Below are 15,287 nucleotides of genomic sequence, written 5' to 3'. Positions count from 1 at the left end.
AGTGTACCCCAAACATATAAGGCCTGTTATTTTCATTGCATGATTTTGCATACAACGAGGGAGCACATCTATTTAGTTTTAGCAGGAATGTGTGTAATTTGAAATTCATCTACAAATAATGGGGGAAATCAGGATGATCCTAGAGGGAACAAAATCGACAAGAGAGGTGGGAAACAACCTTTCGCTCTTGAGGATGGTATGAAAAATTTCAATAACTGAAGAGAGGAGCAAAGAAACAAAATAAAATAAAGCTGTTACACTGATAATAAATTATGCCTCCTCTTTAAATAACAATGCGATGTTTCACATATATGCAAAAATCAACAATAAAGTATTAAGGATCTATGTGAAAAATAACATACAAATCAGGGGCTTTGAGCATCAGTATCATCATAAGGCATCCCATAGCTCTTTATATCTATGTTCAATTTTCTCTGAGGAACTAAATTTTCGGATTGACTTAAACAGAATGTAGGAGGACAGTATTTTCAAAATAAATTTCAGTGCTTTTGAGTGCTATTTATGACACTTTAACAAAGAAAAAAATATATACAGTATATATGTGTACTCGACCCTGTAAAGGAGTCCTATCCAGCTATTCTTCTCTCAGAAAAGCCTAAATCCCATTTTTTGTACTGAATTAGCAGTTTCAAACATAAAAAAACACAGGAAAGCAAAGTCTTCCAACATGTGTCTAAATGAGAAAAGTTACAGGGAGCAGATGTCACACCAATAAGTGGCCAGTATGACGTTGTTTTAAAGTGCAAATTTAGAAAGCTTTTTTTTTGTACACAACTGGCACTTTCAAAAATCCACGGAAAATCAGTGAAGCATAATTTTAACAGGGAAAGAAACCAATGGCATAGTTCTGAGTAATTACTACTGTAGCTCTTTCCAGGAACATCGGCTGCACTGGTAGAAACAAGTACAGCATTCCTGTTACTACACTTTTGAAAATATATTGTTATAATTAACTGCCTCTGGGACCCAGAAACTATAGCTTTCTGGCCAAAAGACCCCGATTAGCACCATGGACAGCAACCACCTGGCTAAATTTCAGAACCTCTGTTTTGAGCCAGTTATCAAGAGCTCCCAAAGAGGCTCCAGCTGACTCATGTTTGGTAAGGCTACTTCAGCAGCCAATAGGAAGCCTCCCTCAGTGGCAGCTGGGCAGTGGATATCTACTGCCTCCAGCTTGGCACTGGAATACCTGCACTGGTGCAAATCATGCCACAACACACCCTGACTGGAGATGAATACAGGCCAAAACCTACTATGCGATGCAACCTTTCACCCGTTCCCCTTGCTCATCCATCGTTGCACTAATTTTTGCTAATTAATACTGCTTTCCTGTGAACCTGTCTATGTGCCTTTATTCCTGTGATTCATCACAACATTTAAATTCAGTGTGCCTTATCTCTGTAGGCTGCAAACTGTCTTTCAAGGACTGCATAATCCAACACTTTTAAACCTTCCACCCAGCATATAAATCTGATTGCTCTTTTTGAATTTGGGATGATGTTGCAAGTACGACTGGAACTGCAATTCGAGTTAATGGTATGATTACTCAATCAGTTTTTTGGCAACATCTCAACATTTTCAGATATTTAATGACTAAGAGGGTAGCTGAAAGATTAGTGCCTTCAACAAGCTTTTCACATCTGATGATGAAATATGCAGCCTAATGATGGCTGACAACACATAGTTTGAAAGTGTTTGCCAGTCTATACCTTAACCAAGCCTGCATGGTTGATGAGGACAAAATCTAGGGCAGCAGAAACTGACAATACTAAATTGGGAGAAAATGTGGGAACACACTCATACTTTAAGTTTCGGACCTAAAGTTTTAGTCTATATGTATTACCAAACGCACAAATATCCATCTTTGTAACAAAGAACACAATGGACAGCCTTACAGCACAATAAGCTCACCAGTAAAAAGAAAACCAGCACACTGTATGTCATGGAGTAATGATATTACCTCATCATCTTGTTCTGACTCCATTTCCTTTTGGTTTCCAAGATGCATAGGAGAGAGTAATATAATGGACAGCAAGGGGAAAGAATCATCAAGGTGTGAAAGGGCACAACATGAGCTTTTTAAAATGCCACCACAAAGCCAACGAAACAAAGGTCTAACATTTGCCACCACAGAACAAATGAAAACGACATCACTGCCTTTGTAGTGCACATAGCTTTTGTGCACAGAACCAAGCGCAGGAACAAAATCAAAATCCTGATTTGGAGGGAAATGCCAAAAACATCCATAACAGGCTCAAACAGATAAAAGACACATTCAGACAGTGTAAGTTTAAATAAATCTTCTACACTGGCATTTTTTGCCATACTTTTTATATATATATATATATGATAGTGATATGATACATGACTGTAATTTCATATATTCACTTACCTTTTTATGTGTTGGCAATGTGATGTTTAAATTGCAGATAGCAGTATGTGGAAGACCTTTGCTAGTTTTTGGCTCTCTTAAAAATGAAAGTCGGCCACAAGGCTCTTGGCTATTGTCTCTGACCTGGGGGAGTTAAAGTTAACTTGAAATGTTTGTAATTAGCTACTTCAAACAGATTGAATGGTATATTAAACTATAAGGCAAAGTCAGTCTGCCACGTGCAGAGAAGTCAGAAATAAACTTTGCTGTGCTAAAATTACATAGAACAGCTTTGACACACTGAATATGATTTTCTTAAATTGTCTGTATAATCAAACAGGTTGTTTACGGTTTTCTTCAATGCAAATGTACAAATACTAATAATTTACCCTGCGAGAAAGTAGATTTCAGTTACTAAGGCATACAAAGCTGAATTTGGACATCTCCATAATAATAGTCTATTCAAAGTACCCATATCCAATACAAAATAGCAACCTGTCTTATTACCTTCACGCAGAATGGAAGTCTGTTCTCTCTGAAAGCATAAAAACTAAAAACAAGTTGCTGTCCAGTTTTTGCCAGGGGAGACAAATTGCCATAGCAGTCAGCAAAAATTGGTTTGCCTTCCAAAACCTGTAAATAAAAGAATCATCTATAACTAAAAAAAACGTAATTTTTTATACACTGTCTCCAAAAAGAATGCTATGTATAAAATGTGTAGAAGAATGCTATGTATATATAAATGCAAAGATGTGTGAGTATATAATTCAGTATTTCATGCAAATATTAAATAATGTAAGATGGGTTTTTAAGCATGATTTTATGTCTTAATGCTGTCTGATAGTTCAGTGCTTTGTGAAGAGGCCGTGTGTATCAGAATAAACAATAAAGAACAATGTGTGTCAGGCCAGTAACAAACTAAACAAACCTCAATGTCTTTACTCCTAGCCACCTCCTCAAAATTCTCCTGTTGTTCCAGAGTTTTGTCTACTTTGTCATCAGTCATACAAAAGCACCGTAGGTAGGATTCCATGGGGTCATTCATCTTGGCAAACACCACAAACTTCGCCAAGTACGGCACACAGATCAATTCCCTGTAGAGCTGAGATGCTAGACTTACAGTTTCCGCAATATGAAGGCAGTCGGCAAGCCAGAACCTATTAATGAATTGGAAAAGGGTTGTGTGACACACAATAATTTAAGGTGCATAAGTGCCAAGAATGAAAATTCTCCTATCACCTAAAGTGGTACTTTCAAGCCTGGATATAATTTTGTTTATTTGTTTGTTGTTTTTTTAATGCATTGCAGTATACATTAGACATAAGTTTGGGGTCTCAGAATAATATCAGAATTGTGGTAGCAGCCAACTTCTACCTCAGTACGTGATTTCCAGCTGGTTCTTGTACAAATTAATTTGTGCCCATTAAGCATTTTTGCACATTCTTGATTCTTTACTCAGTTTTTCTGGTTCAATGCCTTACCTTGCAGATACGTTTGTGGTAAAAGACACCGAGTCGGTTACAATAGAGAGAGGAGTGGTGCCGGTAATGTCTTCCCACTGAGCTGGGGAAGTCCCTCCTGAAAGGAAATCATTAAACAGAAAAAGCTCAAGTGTGGATTTGCTTAAACACTCAATATATGACCACTTATCTGACGAATGTTTGCCATTTACCAACTATACATACAGCTTATCAAACACATGGTTATAGTCAACTGAATATCAGTTATTTAGTTATATAACTCAAATAACTAGTTAGAAGCGTTTCATAGAAATACTGCTTGTGCTGCATTTTTCATTAGCAACTTGTCAACATATGTGAATGTTACAATGAAGAAAAAGAGCTTTTAATGAAAACATCTGTGTTACCAAATTGTAAAAGAAATGTATATGTAAAGTAAGTAATGTTTGCTCACTTATTGCCAAACAAGCTGCCATTATGACTGAAAGGCGAATGTTAAAGCGGTAATATTTTATAATATAATGTACATGAAAACTACATGTCAGACTTCACATGGTTGTGATCAGGTATCCCCATTAATCCTAAAAGGTATTAAGTTCCAGTTCTGCAGAAGACAAGGGCAAATTATTTCAATACCTATAAGCATGATATGATCAGTGGTCTATAACCTGTAAGTCTATGATCACGGCTGCGGATTCACGTGCCTGTTATGCTGCACAGAAGCCGCAGGCATGGGGTGGGCCCCCCTCTGTCACCATGACTCCTCAGCCATGAGGAACGTGGGACAGGGATGGTCATTGTGATTGGCTTGTGGAATTTCCTTCTCCTCGGCTCCACAGTTACAATAGGGCTGAAGGCAGCCCTGCTCCCCATAACGTTCTTTATCAGGTCTTCTGGGACGGGTTGGGCCTGCATCCAGAAAACACATTATGTCCAACTCACAATGTAAATTTTACACACAAAGGCAATAATTTACACTGAAGTGTCAAAAAGAGAAATGGATAATGAGTGACATTTTTTTTTTTAAACATATTAATCTTGAAAAAGTTTCAAACCTGTAGGCCAACTCGAATCCTTTTGGTCAGTGCCCCCGGTGGGAAAGACGCTTGGACCTTTGGAACCGTTACACTGGACAGAACTCCACCCTCTGGACCAATGTGATTGCTTTCTTGCTTGATCCGGGACACCACCGCAAAGTACTGGGGAAAATCCCTGGTAACAATCCGGCAGATGCGTTTCTTGTCCAGCTCATCTGTGCTGTCCAATTCTTAAAAAGAAAAGAAAAAAATACACCCTGTAATTAAGGAGCATCCTCCACAGTCAGAACACATGATGATCATTCCTACTTAGCTATAATCGCACCTTCATCCATTCCGTTGAGAAGCTTGCGGAGTTCCTCTGCTCTGCAGTCATAATGGTGCTCTTTCCACGTGTCACCATTCTCGCTTCGAAGAATAATCAGCTCTCTCTCCTTCCCTCTCAAAGAGCCAAAGTGGGGAATCTCCACAATAACAGGTCTGGAGAACCACATAATCCTTAAAAGCATGACTAACACCAAAGATTGCAAAATACTGGTGATATTTTGATGCTCACTCCTGATAATATCTAACTTACTTCCTTCATAATAATCGCAGGGGGAATTTGCAATGGCTACAGCTCAGATCTAAATACTTTCAGCTGAAATTTCCTTTACAGAGGTAGCTGCGTAATTGTTCTGAACAATTTACAAGTAATATTTTAATTATTTGCTTTTGATACTATAGACAAAAAAAAGGATTAATATTCATATACAGTAGATTCCTGAATAATATGACTGTACTGTTTCTGCAAATAGCACAATAATTATTACTATTATCTTTTTCTGTTTATCGGACAATTAGATATCAGCATAATAGTGATCTGTAAAATGAAATCCATTTTTATGCCCATAAGTGGTGTGGATCATAACCGAACACAGATCATCTTAATACCGTAGCAAACCTTATTGTATTTTACCATTGTTGAATGAGAGTCATCGGTCTTCAGTGACATAATACCCAAAATACACAATATGAGTGAAACTCACCCGAGGAACTGCGCCCCCGCTGGGCCCACCTCCACCAGCCGGCTTGCCAGCCCTTCTCCTTCCACCATGGGGGGCAGGCAGGCTAGCTTATGCTTCTTCACCAGGCGACATGTGATGCGCGTGGGTGCTGTGCACTTGCGTGGAGGGATGACGATGCGCAGGCCATTGTGGCGGCTGCCCCGCATGGAGCCCCCCCGGGCATCAACCATAAAGCTCACCAGGAACCTGCAGGGCATCACATTACGGCCGGTTCTATACAACTTACTTTAAAGCGTAATGTACAGTAAAACCGGTCTAAGTCGACACTCGCGGGACCAGCTTAAAAGTGACGACTTAGACATGTCGCCAAAGTGTCTCGTCAATTCTCTATCTCGCCGTTTTGTCGACTAGTAAATATAACTCGCCGTTTTGCTGACTTATAAAATCGACACTTCGGCGACTTATGTCTATCTCGCCATTTTGCCGACTAGTAAATCGGGACTTTTGCTTGAGCGTCGACTTGTGCACATTGACGAGTTACAAGCCGGCGACTTAGACCAGTTTTACTGTATTTCTTAATTCATATGAATTATGTTTCATGTCCATGTCTATTAAATTCCATAATACAATCTAAAGAACATATACTACCATGAAATAGTGTTTTCCTACATTTGATTTTGAAATGTCGCTCAAATCTGAACTTGGAGAATTTTTTGTGGAAAAAATATGTTACTGCACACGTAAGTAAGCAGTCAGATTCAGTTTTGGCAGCCCAGCACAATACAAGTCTAATTTCAGTCCTAATCAGATTGAAACTGTGAATATACATTTTACAGAGGTACATCATCAAATGATCAAATTGCTGCTATAACAATTAACATAACATAGGCTTACAGAAGCCTGGATGTATTTATAGTGACAGATGAATATCACCTGAAGTCATAAAATTAAGGGCAGTAGAAAAGCTGCTGAACGATTATTTTTAATTATCATATCAATATTATAAAACTTTATTATAACCATTACCACAACTGACTGCGATGATGAACCACAACCATTAAAGCAACTGAGATACAAGAGAGTGACTTACTGATAACCAATGTTTAACAAGCAGATAAATAAATCATTATTTAAAAATACCAAAAGACACTGCAGAAAAATGAAACCAAGGTTTATATGATAGTTAGTTTGAGATTAACACATATGACATGACCAACAAATTATCAATATGAAAGGTTTTCAGTTTCTCAAGACCTTGTAACAGCTTAAATGTAAAGCCTAAATATCAGGTCATACTGTGCAAATACATGAGAAGAGTGTCATCCACTTTTGCATTTAACTGAAGGAGATAATTATAGTAAATTCTAATTATAATATTAATCATACTCATATTGCTGCAGTTCTATGTATATCCACATAGACCACTGGGTGACTTGGTTTCTTATAAGGCAACTAGCAGTCACTTACCCTGAGTGGATGGGACTGGAGACGAGATTAACATTTTCGAGGGTTTCCGCAGCCCAGCTGTAGCGTCTGATTGAGTCGGCGTCATACTCCCTGGTTACCGCCAGATGCTGTGAATCAGACTCTTGCTAAGTCAAGATTCTACAGAAAACAGGCTGAAAGGTCAGCCCCATGGTCAATACTATCTGACTTATCAGAAACATACTTCTTCAGGTCAATCTGAAAACTAAACTATGATTTTTGATTTACATAAAGCAACGTTTAACTTTTAAAACCCATCACCTCATTACAGAATACTGCACCGACGACTAAATAAGAAATGAAATAGGTCTTATAGTCAACCATGCAGTTGTCATTCAGCAGTGCATCGTATACCTTATTCTGAGGATCGACAATGAAGGAAAGGTCTTTACTGGCACCCAGGAGCTTTTGAAGAAAAAAGACATTAAACAAAATGTTCTTAAAATTTTAGGTAATAGGCATAAAGACAGTGAGTAGCAGGACCTCAAGTTTCCATAAGTGCAGAACACCAGTGCAGTACATCAGTGCAGTACACCAGTGCAGTACACCAGTGCAGTACACCAATTCACTTCATATTACAAATTTCACATAATTAATGTTTCATGAAATACTTATTCCCCAAGCATATAAAATCTTAACAGAATAAAAAAATTACAGAAATCTTCAAAAAAAATATACGTTAATATACTGTACTTGTTACAAGGCTCCTCAGTAACACACAGAATAGAAATGTGATACTTTATTCTTTACTATGGGGGAATTGTCTTTTTGTCTACCCCAACTTCATCCCCATGGGACAGATAGACACATATACAGTTTGGGGGTCGTCCCGTAAGATCAGCAAGCATCCAGCGACTCTGGAGTAACCTGTTGAGGTGCCTCGCAAAAGGGCCCAACACAGACCTTCTAATCATGTTAAGCCACAAACCACCCACAATAGATATATTCTATATATATTATTATAGGATACCATTCTAAGATGTACAATATCTATAACAGGGTTATTCAAATCACGGCCCTCGAGGTCCGAGCCTTTTCTAGCCTTCCTTTTCCTGTGAGCCGGGTGTGAAGCCTCTGACCAATCAGAATCAGTAATTATTAAACTAACTACCTGGGAGAAAACAAGGCCTGGATTTGGAATCGAGGTCCAGATTTGAAGAGCCCTGATCTAATTAAGAAAAAAAAGTCTTCCTGCATTTAATGACCGTTCAAAATAACAATTCCATAATCTCTCTGAGTTCTAAAAAAACAGAAATTGTTTTCAATGTTTTGAAAGCTCTTGTTTAGGTCATAAATCAACGACTAAGAAAGCTTCAAGCTGTTGCAGCCAAATTTGTATCATCAATCTTCCACAGCTGCTTATCCAGTACAGGGTCATTTATGACCCTGGGGCCCATTCTAGATAGAATAGCAGCGCATGGGACACCTTGAATAGGATGCAGTCAATTGTATGACATACATACACACTAAGGGCAAATTAGAGCCACCAATGCAAAAAAATGCATGGTTTTGTACTGTAGAAGGAAACTGAAGTACCCAGAGGAAACCAGAGAACACACAAATTCAACACATACAAGCATTACAGTGCAAACCATTAAGTCACTGGACCGCCAAATTTTTTTAATGCCATTTTTAAAGTAGTCCCTATGTTTAGGTGTGTACAGTGGCACACAAAATTTCAGCTGCAAATGTAAATTTACAAAAAAATTTATTTCAGGAAAAAAAAAAACATTGAATGGACTGCAGATCGTGTTTGACAATCATAATAGTATTGGTGTTGTAGGAGGGCTGGCAACCTGTTTCCCTGAATTAACAGTCACTCGTATGTCACTAATTTATAAATAAAGGTGATTCACAAATTTAGTTACACTGGACTTCCTTACAACTAATAGGAAGGAATGCAACTAAGAAACAAACTGAGCATACCTGATCCTTAGTGGGCGCCAGAATCTCCTCGATCATCATGCTGTCCCGTGCAAAAGAGCTCCTGTTCAGGGTGTTGGACCTATCTGAACTGAAGGAGCGGATTCTGTTGTATGTATAAGGTATCACATACATTTGGCAACAGTAAGGCTGCTTCATGTAACTTCCAGGGACTGGTGCACCACTAAAAAACCCACATGATACAGTAGAGATTGTTCTATGATGTTAATAAAAAAAGGTGAAGAGGAATGTGCAGTGTGGAAAAGTGGACAAAGTCTAAATTAGATTTATAACATAAAGTACATACAAAAAGGATGTGTGTGTCTTTCCTTGGACTGGACATTTTGCAACTTCACAATAAATATTTTAATCTAGCTTTTTAAACAATTTTAAAGCCTACTATAGATTTCTGAGAACAAAAACACACAAAATAGTTTTTTTTTAGTGAATGTGACAATGTAGTAGTCATGTTTACTGATTCTCAGAAATAACTGCTGAAAAGACATTAACTGTATCTGTACTGGCCTACGTTCATATAACTGAGCTGAAGTGAAACAAATCAGAAGATTTAAAACAGTTATGTTTGATAAAGCTCATTTTTTCAGGAGCTATAGAAGCCAGGTTTTGTTGATGCCAGGCCAATACAATGGAAAGGTACACACATTTAACTTTAGTACTTAAATTAACTGACTTATTAATTAGCTACCTTATCCCTGGAAGCTGCATGATGCACAACAATCATATAAAATGTTCCCGCTAAATAAGCAACTTAAATCTAATGAAGCAGAAAGCATTTCACCTTTTCGGTAGATGATGAAGGTGGTTTAACTGTTATTTTTCCATGGATTACCTTTGTTAAATGATCACCACTTACTAAATATTTTTGCTTGATTAAAGAAAAAAGGTGAATACTTGGTTAATGCTGTAAATAATAGAAATAATTTAAAAAATGCACATCACAGAAGAATGTTAGTGGAGTTTTAATGGGCAGGGAAGCAGCCAGGCTGGTAGAAAATAGACTTAGTCCCACAACGATATTCCGCCCTCTTACCTGACTCTAGGGCTACAACAAGAAATTAGGTAGAGGGGAAAAGAAAACAGAATATATTGATAGCAAAGTACCCGAAAGCAACAAAGCAGAAATGCTGTGATTTTATGAAACCGTGTGTTCTGCTTTTGCATGTGTCATACTCTGTGATAGCTCTATGCTCCTACTGCAGAATCCTGCATTTTATGTCAAAATCGGTACTGAGCATAGATCTGTCCAAGAGCATACAATGCAAGCATTACTTTGGCTGGTGACAGTAACAGAAAGGAAAGAAAAACACAAAGGGCATCATACATTCATGAAATTCCAAGTCAATAACTAAAGAATCCTGTAAAGTATGTTCTGGATTGGAAAGGAATTATTTATTCAAATTAAAAATGGTAAAGTTTCACACAGCAAACCAGGTTTAACGTATTTTCACAACCTCCAATACTGCTGGACCGTTACAGCAAAATAAACAAATAATTTTACTTTGCCATTGCACAAGAACACAGGAATTCTTTACTCTTTGTGTACACCATCTAGCTGTCCGGTGAGTTACACACACAACTGAGTGAAGCTTGGAATCAGAGTGCAAGATCAGTCATCTTCTTGCACCCCTGGAGCAATTTACTGGGTTATTGGCCTCACTCAAGGGCCCAACAGTGATATACTGTAAGTGCTCTGCTTGCTATGGGATTCAAACCGACGACCTTTCGGACACCGGGACATAGTCCTAAACCTGCAGAGCCACTCATCAGTCCAGATAATGATTTTTTTTTTTTTTTTGCTTGTTTTGTGTTGAAATTACCTTAGAATGCTATCATTTTTGTCAATGCTTAATCTTATTGCAGTTTTTATGAAATCAGAAGTGCAGTGATCCCCACAAATGCTGACCTGCCGCATTCTACTGTTCTTTTTTCAACTCAGATACATCCATCATATATAATGTTTTTTTTTCCATTCACATCTGCTTTCTTGATCACATTTGTATTTGAAAACACAGTGTTTATAAAATCATTACCAAGCATAACATGCCAAAATATGACGAATCAAACTAGATTTAATTACGTTACCTTGCAGATCGAGCTCCTATACTGAAACCCATGTAACCCTCTTGAGGAAGCGAATCGTCCCCTAATTCCTTCAGATCTTGGGGCCGCAAGTATTTATCAGTATCGCCGGTCATCGCATCCTCACCTGAGGGAGAGCCGCAGTGTTAGCAGGGCACTTCAACACGCGTCGGTCAAGTTACTGCCACAACCCTGTGATACTTCATTGCAACACTACCAAACACCGGTGTTACACCGATATCCAGCGCCGATAACGTGCTAAAATAATAATAATAAAAAAATAACAATTAATTAAAAAACAATTAAAAACGAACTTATCTCGTAGCAAGCAAATCAAAATAGGATTTCGAAGTCCAGAAAGTATTTGTGTCACTGTCTTCAAGACGAAATTTACGCTTTAAAGTATTCTTAAAAATAGAAATGGGTCCTCACAGCTGACGGGGGCGATGCTGTTTAAGGCAGGACATGCAGCATCAGCCCCCCTGCAGCGCCAAGCCGGTACCGGACTGCCGGTCTCCTGATGCTCCTCTACACTGCAACCCCCCCCCCCCCCACCACCACTAAACTAAACATGCATCTCTAATGGAGCGTCTCTTCTAATTTAGCCAAAAATACAATGATCTCGGTATACTAAATTTAGCACAGTATGTCTATAAAAACACCCGCTCTCCGGCCATTAGTGCCCATATAATTATTCCTTTCTTCCATCTCCACTGCAGTGGCTTTCGCAGCTACATTGCACTCCAAACAGATCCGTCTTCCCTTTGCTGCTGGCGATGTAGGTGAATTATTTCGGGCAATTCCGTTACCGCACAGAAGGTGAGCTTAAAGTCAACTTTACCGCACCGAGATAACAGTGCATTCGCTGTTATTTTTAAAAAAAAACACGGGTTCTTACATAGTTTGGTAGCCATTATTGCAGCGAGCCTCATCTCGATCCTTTTTTTATGTCCGTAACTCAATTGAAGATCAGTTTTTAAATCCATGAATGCAAGTTCTTCCGCGGGAAAAAAACAAGGCTAAACAGATCCATTAGGGATTAGGTTTGTATTTGTCCCCCAAACGTAACATCGAAAGACTGTCCTGCAGACTTCAGATGACGGTTTGCTTTTACTGCTGTGGCTGGCAACTGCGCCGATGCTGCGTTATTCGCGGCCGGCAGCGCTGTAACTCTGCGGGACTCCAGCAAACACATTGCTGAACACGGCAAATGACCGAGCCTCCTTCCCACGACAGGACAGGGCAGGACAGGACAGTGCGTTAATCGCGTTGATTTAGTTAAATCTCTTTAACCCCCCCCACCGATGGCGTATCCGGATGACAAAGCACAAAAGCTCAGGGGAAATATTTATGTTAATTGTTCTACCTAATATCTGTCTGAAATCTTAAATTATACTGACAAACAAGACTTTTAAATGTAATCAAAAGCTACCCATTTTTCCCTGGGTTAGACACTTTTATTTCCTAGGTTGAGCTATGGATGTATTATTATTATTATTATTATTATTATTATTATTACTGTGTGTGGCAGGATGTGCTCTTGCCTTCAGAGGGTACCAACTGTATTTTCTGCTTAGTATTTAGTTTTATTAGCAAAACATCTCTTGAAGCCTGTTATATTTCACTCATCTTCATCTTTATATCTCAAATATGAAGTGTTGCATGGTAATTAAGTTACTAAACTTCCGAGTTTGTCACGCTCGTTTCATATTCAGTGGTATACTTGGTAGACGAAGTTCAAAGCAAAATGTAATAAGAAATAAAAGTCTTCGCATAACCAGTGACTGAACATAACATAATGAGAATTTGTGCAGCATTTTATAGCCCTCACATGAAACACAGCATTTAAACATTAATAGTTGTGTTTTCCAGTGCAAACGAACTCAAAACAACAACAACAACAACAACAACAACAAAACATAAACCTGAAGCTAAATCCAGTTCTTGGTGAGGTAATGACCCTCCAACATAGACCATGGTTCACACTACTATATACCTGATCCCAATTAAACCAATTTACCATTGCGGAGTGTATGCTTGACACTTGTGTATTGAAATACAATGAAACTAGAAAGTGCTTTGTAAGCATATATATGCACCTCAGTTATTCCATAAGATTACATTTTTTTCTTCAGTTTTGTGCATGTTCAGACCTTGCTGCTGTGATATGTAACACAGAAATTATTATTATGCACTGGAAAAACAGTTTATAAAATGCACCAATTCATACTCTCCTCTTTTAGTATGAACAGAATGCATCCATAGAAAGATTTATTTTGAATCACAGAAATTGATGTGACCAAGTTAAAGATTAAATAAAAACTAGAACATTTTATTGAAATGCAGTTACTGCAACTACTGCATCATGTTTTCACCATTTGTAAAAATGTAGCAATTAAAAACAACATAAAAAGGCACATGGAAGATTTAGCAAACTTAAATACCGTATTGGGCCGAATATAAGATGACCCAGATTATAAAACGACCCCCCACTTTTTGGCAACTATTTTTAGAAAAAAAATTGGGAATACCAAATCTTCCCTTTATAAAGAAAAATTAAAGAACATATAAGTTTGACAAGAACATATAAGCAACCACAGGCAATTGGATTAAGTGTACTAAAGAGCAAACATTCCAAAAAACAAATGCTTTTTTTTTGGGGGTGGGGGTGTGAGATTATGAACATTACAAACTCCACAACCCTTGAGGGCACAGAATGTTTTCGATGCAGCAGCCCTATTGCGGAGAAAGAGCCGTATGAATAAATGATATGACAGCTCTTTAAGAAAAAATACAATTGTCCTTATTAACAGCCACTGTCAGTTTAATACCAGCAGTGGCACAGCCAGGAAAGCCAGCAATTAAGACGACACTCAGGGATACACGCTAAAGACACGCATTGACAGGGTCGCCAACTCTCACGCATCTGGCGTGACACTCACTTTCAGACTCTCACGCTCACTTAAGAAATCTTACGGCAAATCTATATTATGGCAAATCTATATTACGGTAAATCTATATTACGGTAAATCTATATTACGGTAAATCTATATTACGGTAACACTTTACAAAATATCATATTTGGCGCCATCTTTTCCCATTTTTTGTCTAGACCCCAAATATAAGATGGTACTGCTTTTTCAGACGTATTTTGATAGGAAAAAAAACATCTTGTATTCAAGCCAACACGGTATTTGGAAGATTTCAAAGAAAAACGGCTTACTTTCATAGAAATTAAAGCATGATAAAGCTTTAAACTTTGTACTTTAAAGCAAAGCAGATGATGCAACAGAGAGTAGGTTTTCAATTAATTATAAAAGCAACTTAATATGCCTGCAAATGACTTTGGAGTAATAAATGACAAATACCTTTTCCGACATCTGAAATATAGTCTTCATTGAGAATTTCGGGTACATTGGCTTTACAAACTGTGTAATTTGGATAAATAAAATGTTATGAAATGCATTTACAACACTCATGATTCCATGATTTCATGATAAAAACCAACCAAGGGAAATCAAATTACTGAACTCTTACAGACAACATATACATTTTTTTTCGGTCTCAACAAGAAGAATGTTGACTCACACTTACCTTCATCATCTGACATGTCAAGGAACTCATTCATGGTTTCTGGCACATTCATTTTATGTTTTTCATTTACTATCTATTAAAAGAAAGAAAAAAAGTCAAATAACAGTGTATTTTGATTGCTTGTGGTTCTACGAAATGCCTGCAAAATTGTAAGCAACAGCAGTAGCAGCAAAATTTGACTGAACTAATCATCATTTATCATTTCCTGGTAAAGGTTATGGGGGGGGGGGGGTAGGCTGTCCCAGGCAGTGTAAGTTTTTATTATATTATATATTAATACCATCCATCT

General features: G+C 37.9%; 1 protein-coding gene across 11 annotated transcripts in view; it reads right to left on the bottom strand.

Annotated features, from left to right (window-relative positions):
- LOC111858225 (ankyrin-3-like) overlaps window positions 1-15,287 on the bottom strand; it is an 81,611-nt gene that overhangs the window by 16,696 nt on the left and 49,628 nt on the right. For 8 of the 11 annotated variants that reach the window (XM_023839799.2, XM_023839819.2, XM_023839810.2 and 5 more), the window contains exons 23-38: window positions 14,999-15,071; window positions 14,773-14,832; window positions 11,408-11,531; window positions 10,356-10,367; window positions 9,308-9,395; window positions 7,736-7,786; window positions 7,364-7,470; window positions 5,918-6,142; window positions 5,215-5,369; window positions 4,908-5,119; window positions 4,557-4,761; window positions 3,874-3,970; window positions 3,321-3,549; window positions 2,900-3,025; window positions 2,414-2,536; window positions 1,982-2,008 (exon numbers count right to left, since the gene is read on the bottom strand). In XM_023839799.2, coding sequence (XP_023695567.2) covers window positions 1,982-2,008; window positions 2,414-2,536; window positions 2,900-3,025; window positions 3,321-3,549; window positions 3,874-3,970; window positions 4,557-4,761; window positions 4,908-5,119; window positions 5,215-5,369; window positions 5,918-6,142; window positions 7,364-7,470; window positions 7,736-7,786; window positions 9,308-9,395; window positions 10,356-10,367; window positions 11,408-11,531; window positions 14,773-14,832; window positions 14,999-15,071 — 1,914 coding nt within the window. Of the gene's footprint in view, window positions 1-1,981; window positions 2,009-2,413; window positions 2,537-2,899; window positions 3,026-3,320; window positions 3,550-3,873; window positions 3,971-4,556; window positions 4,762-4,907; window positions 5,120-5,214; window positions 5,370-5,917; window positions 6,143-7,363; window positions 7,471-7,735; window positions 7,787-9,307; window positions 9,396-10,355; window positions 10,368-11,407; window positions 11,532-12,302; window positions 12,855-14,772; window positions 14,833-14,998; window positions 15,072-15,287 lie in introns of those variants that run through there. The other 3 variants (XM_072709596.1, XM_023839883.2, XM_023839869.2) reach the window with 3 other exon arrangements.

Source organism: Paramormyrops kingsleyae, chromosome 3 (genome assembly GCF_048594095.1).
Source record: "Paramormyrops kingsleyae isolate MSU_618 chromosome 3, PKINGS_0.4, whole genome shotgun sequence".
Lineage (NCBI taxonomy): Eukaryota > Metazoa > Chordata > Actinopteri > Osteoglossiformes > Mormyridae > Paramormyrops > Paramormyrops kingsleyae.
Note: the sequence above shows the minus strand (reverse complement) of the source record. Positions and strands in the feature narration are given on the sequence as shown.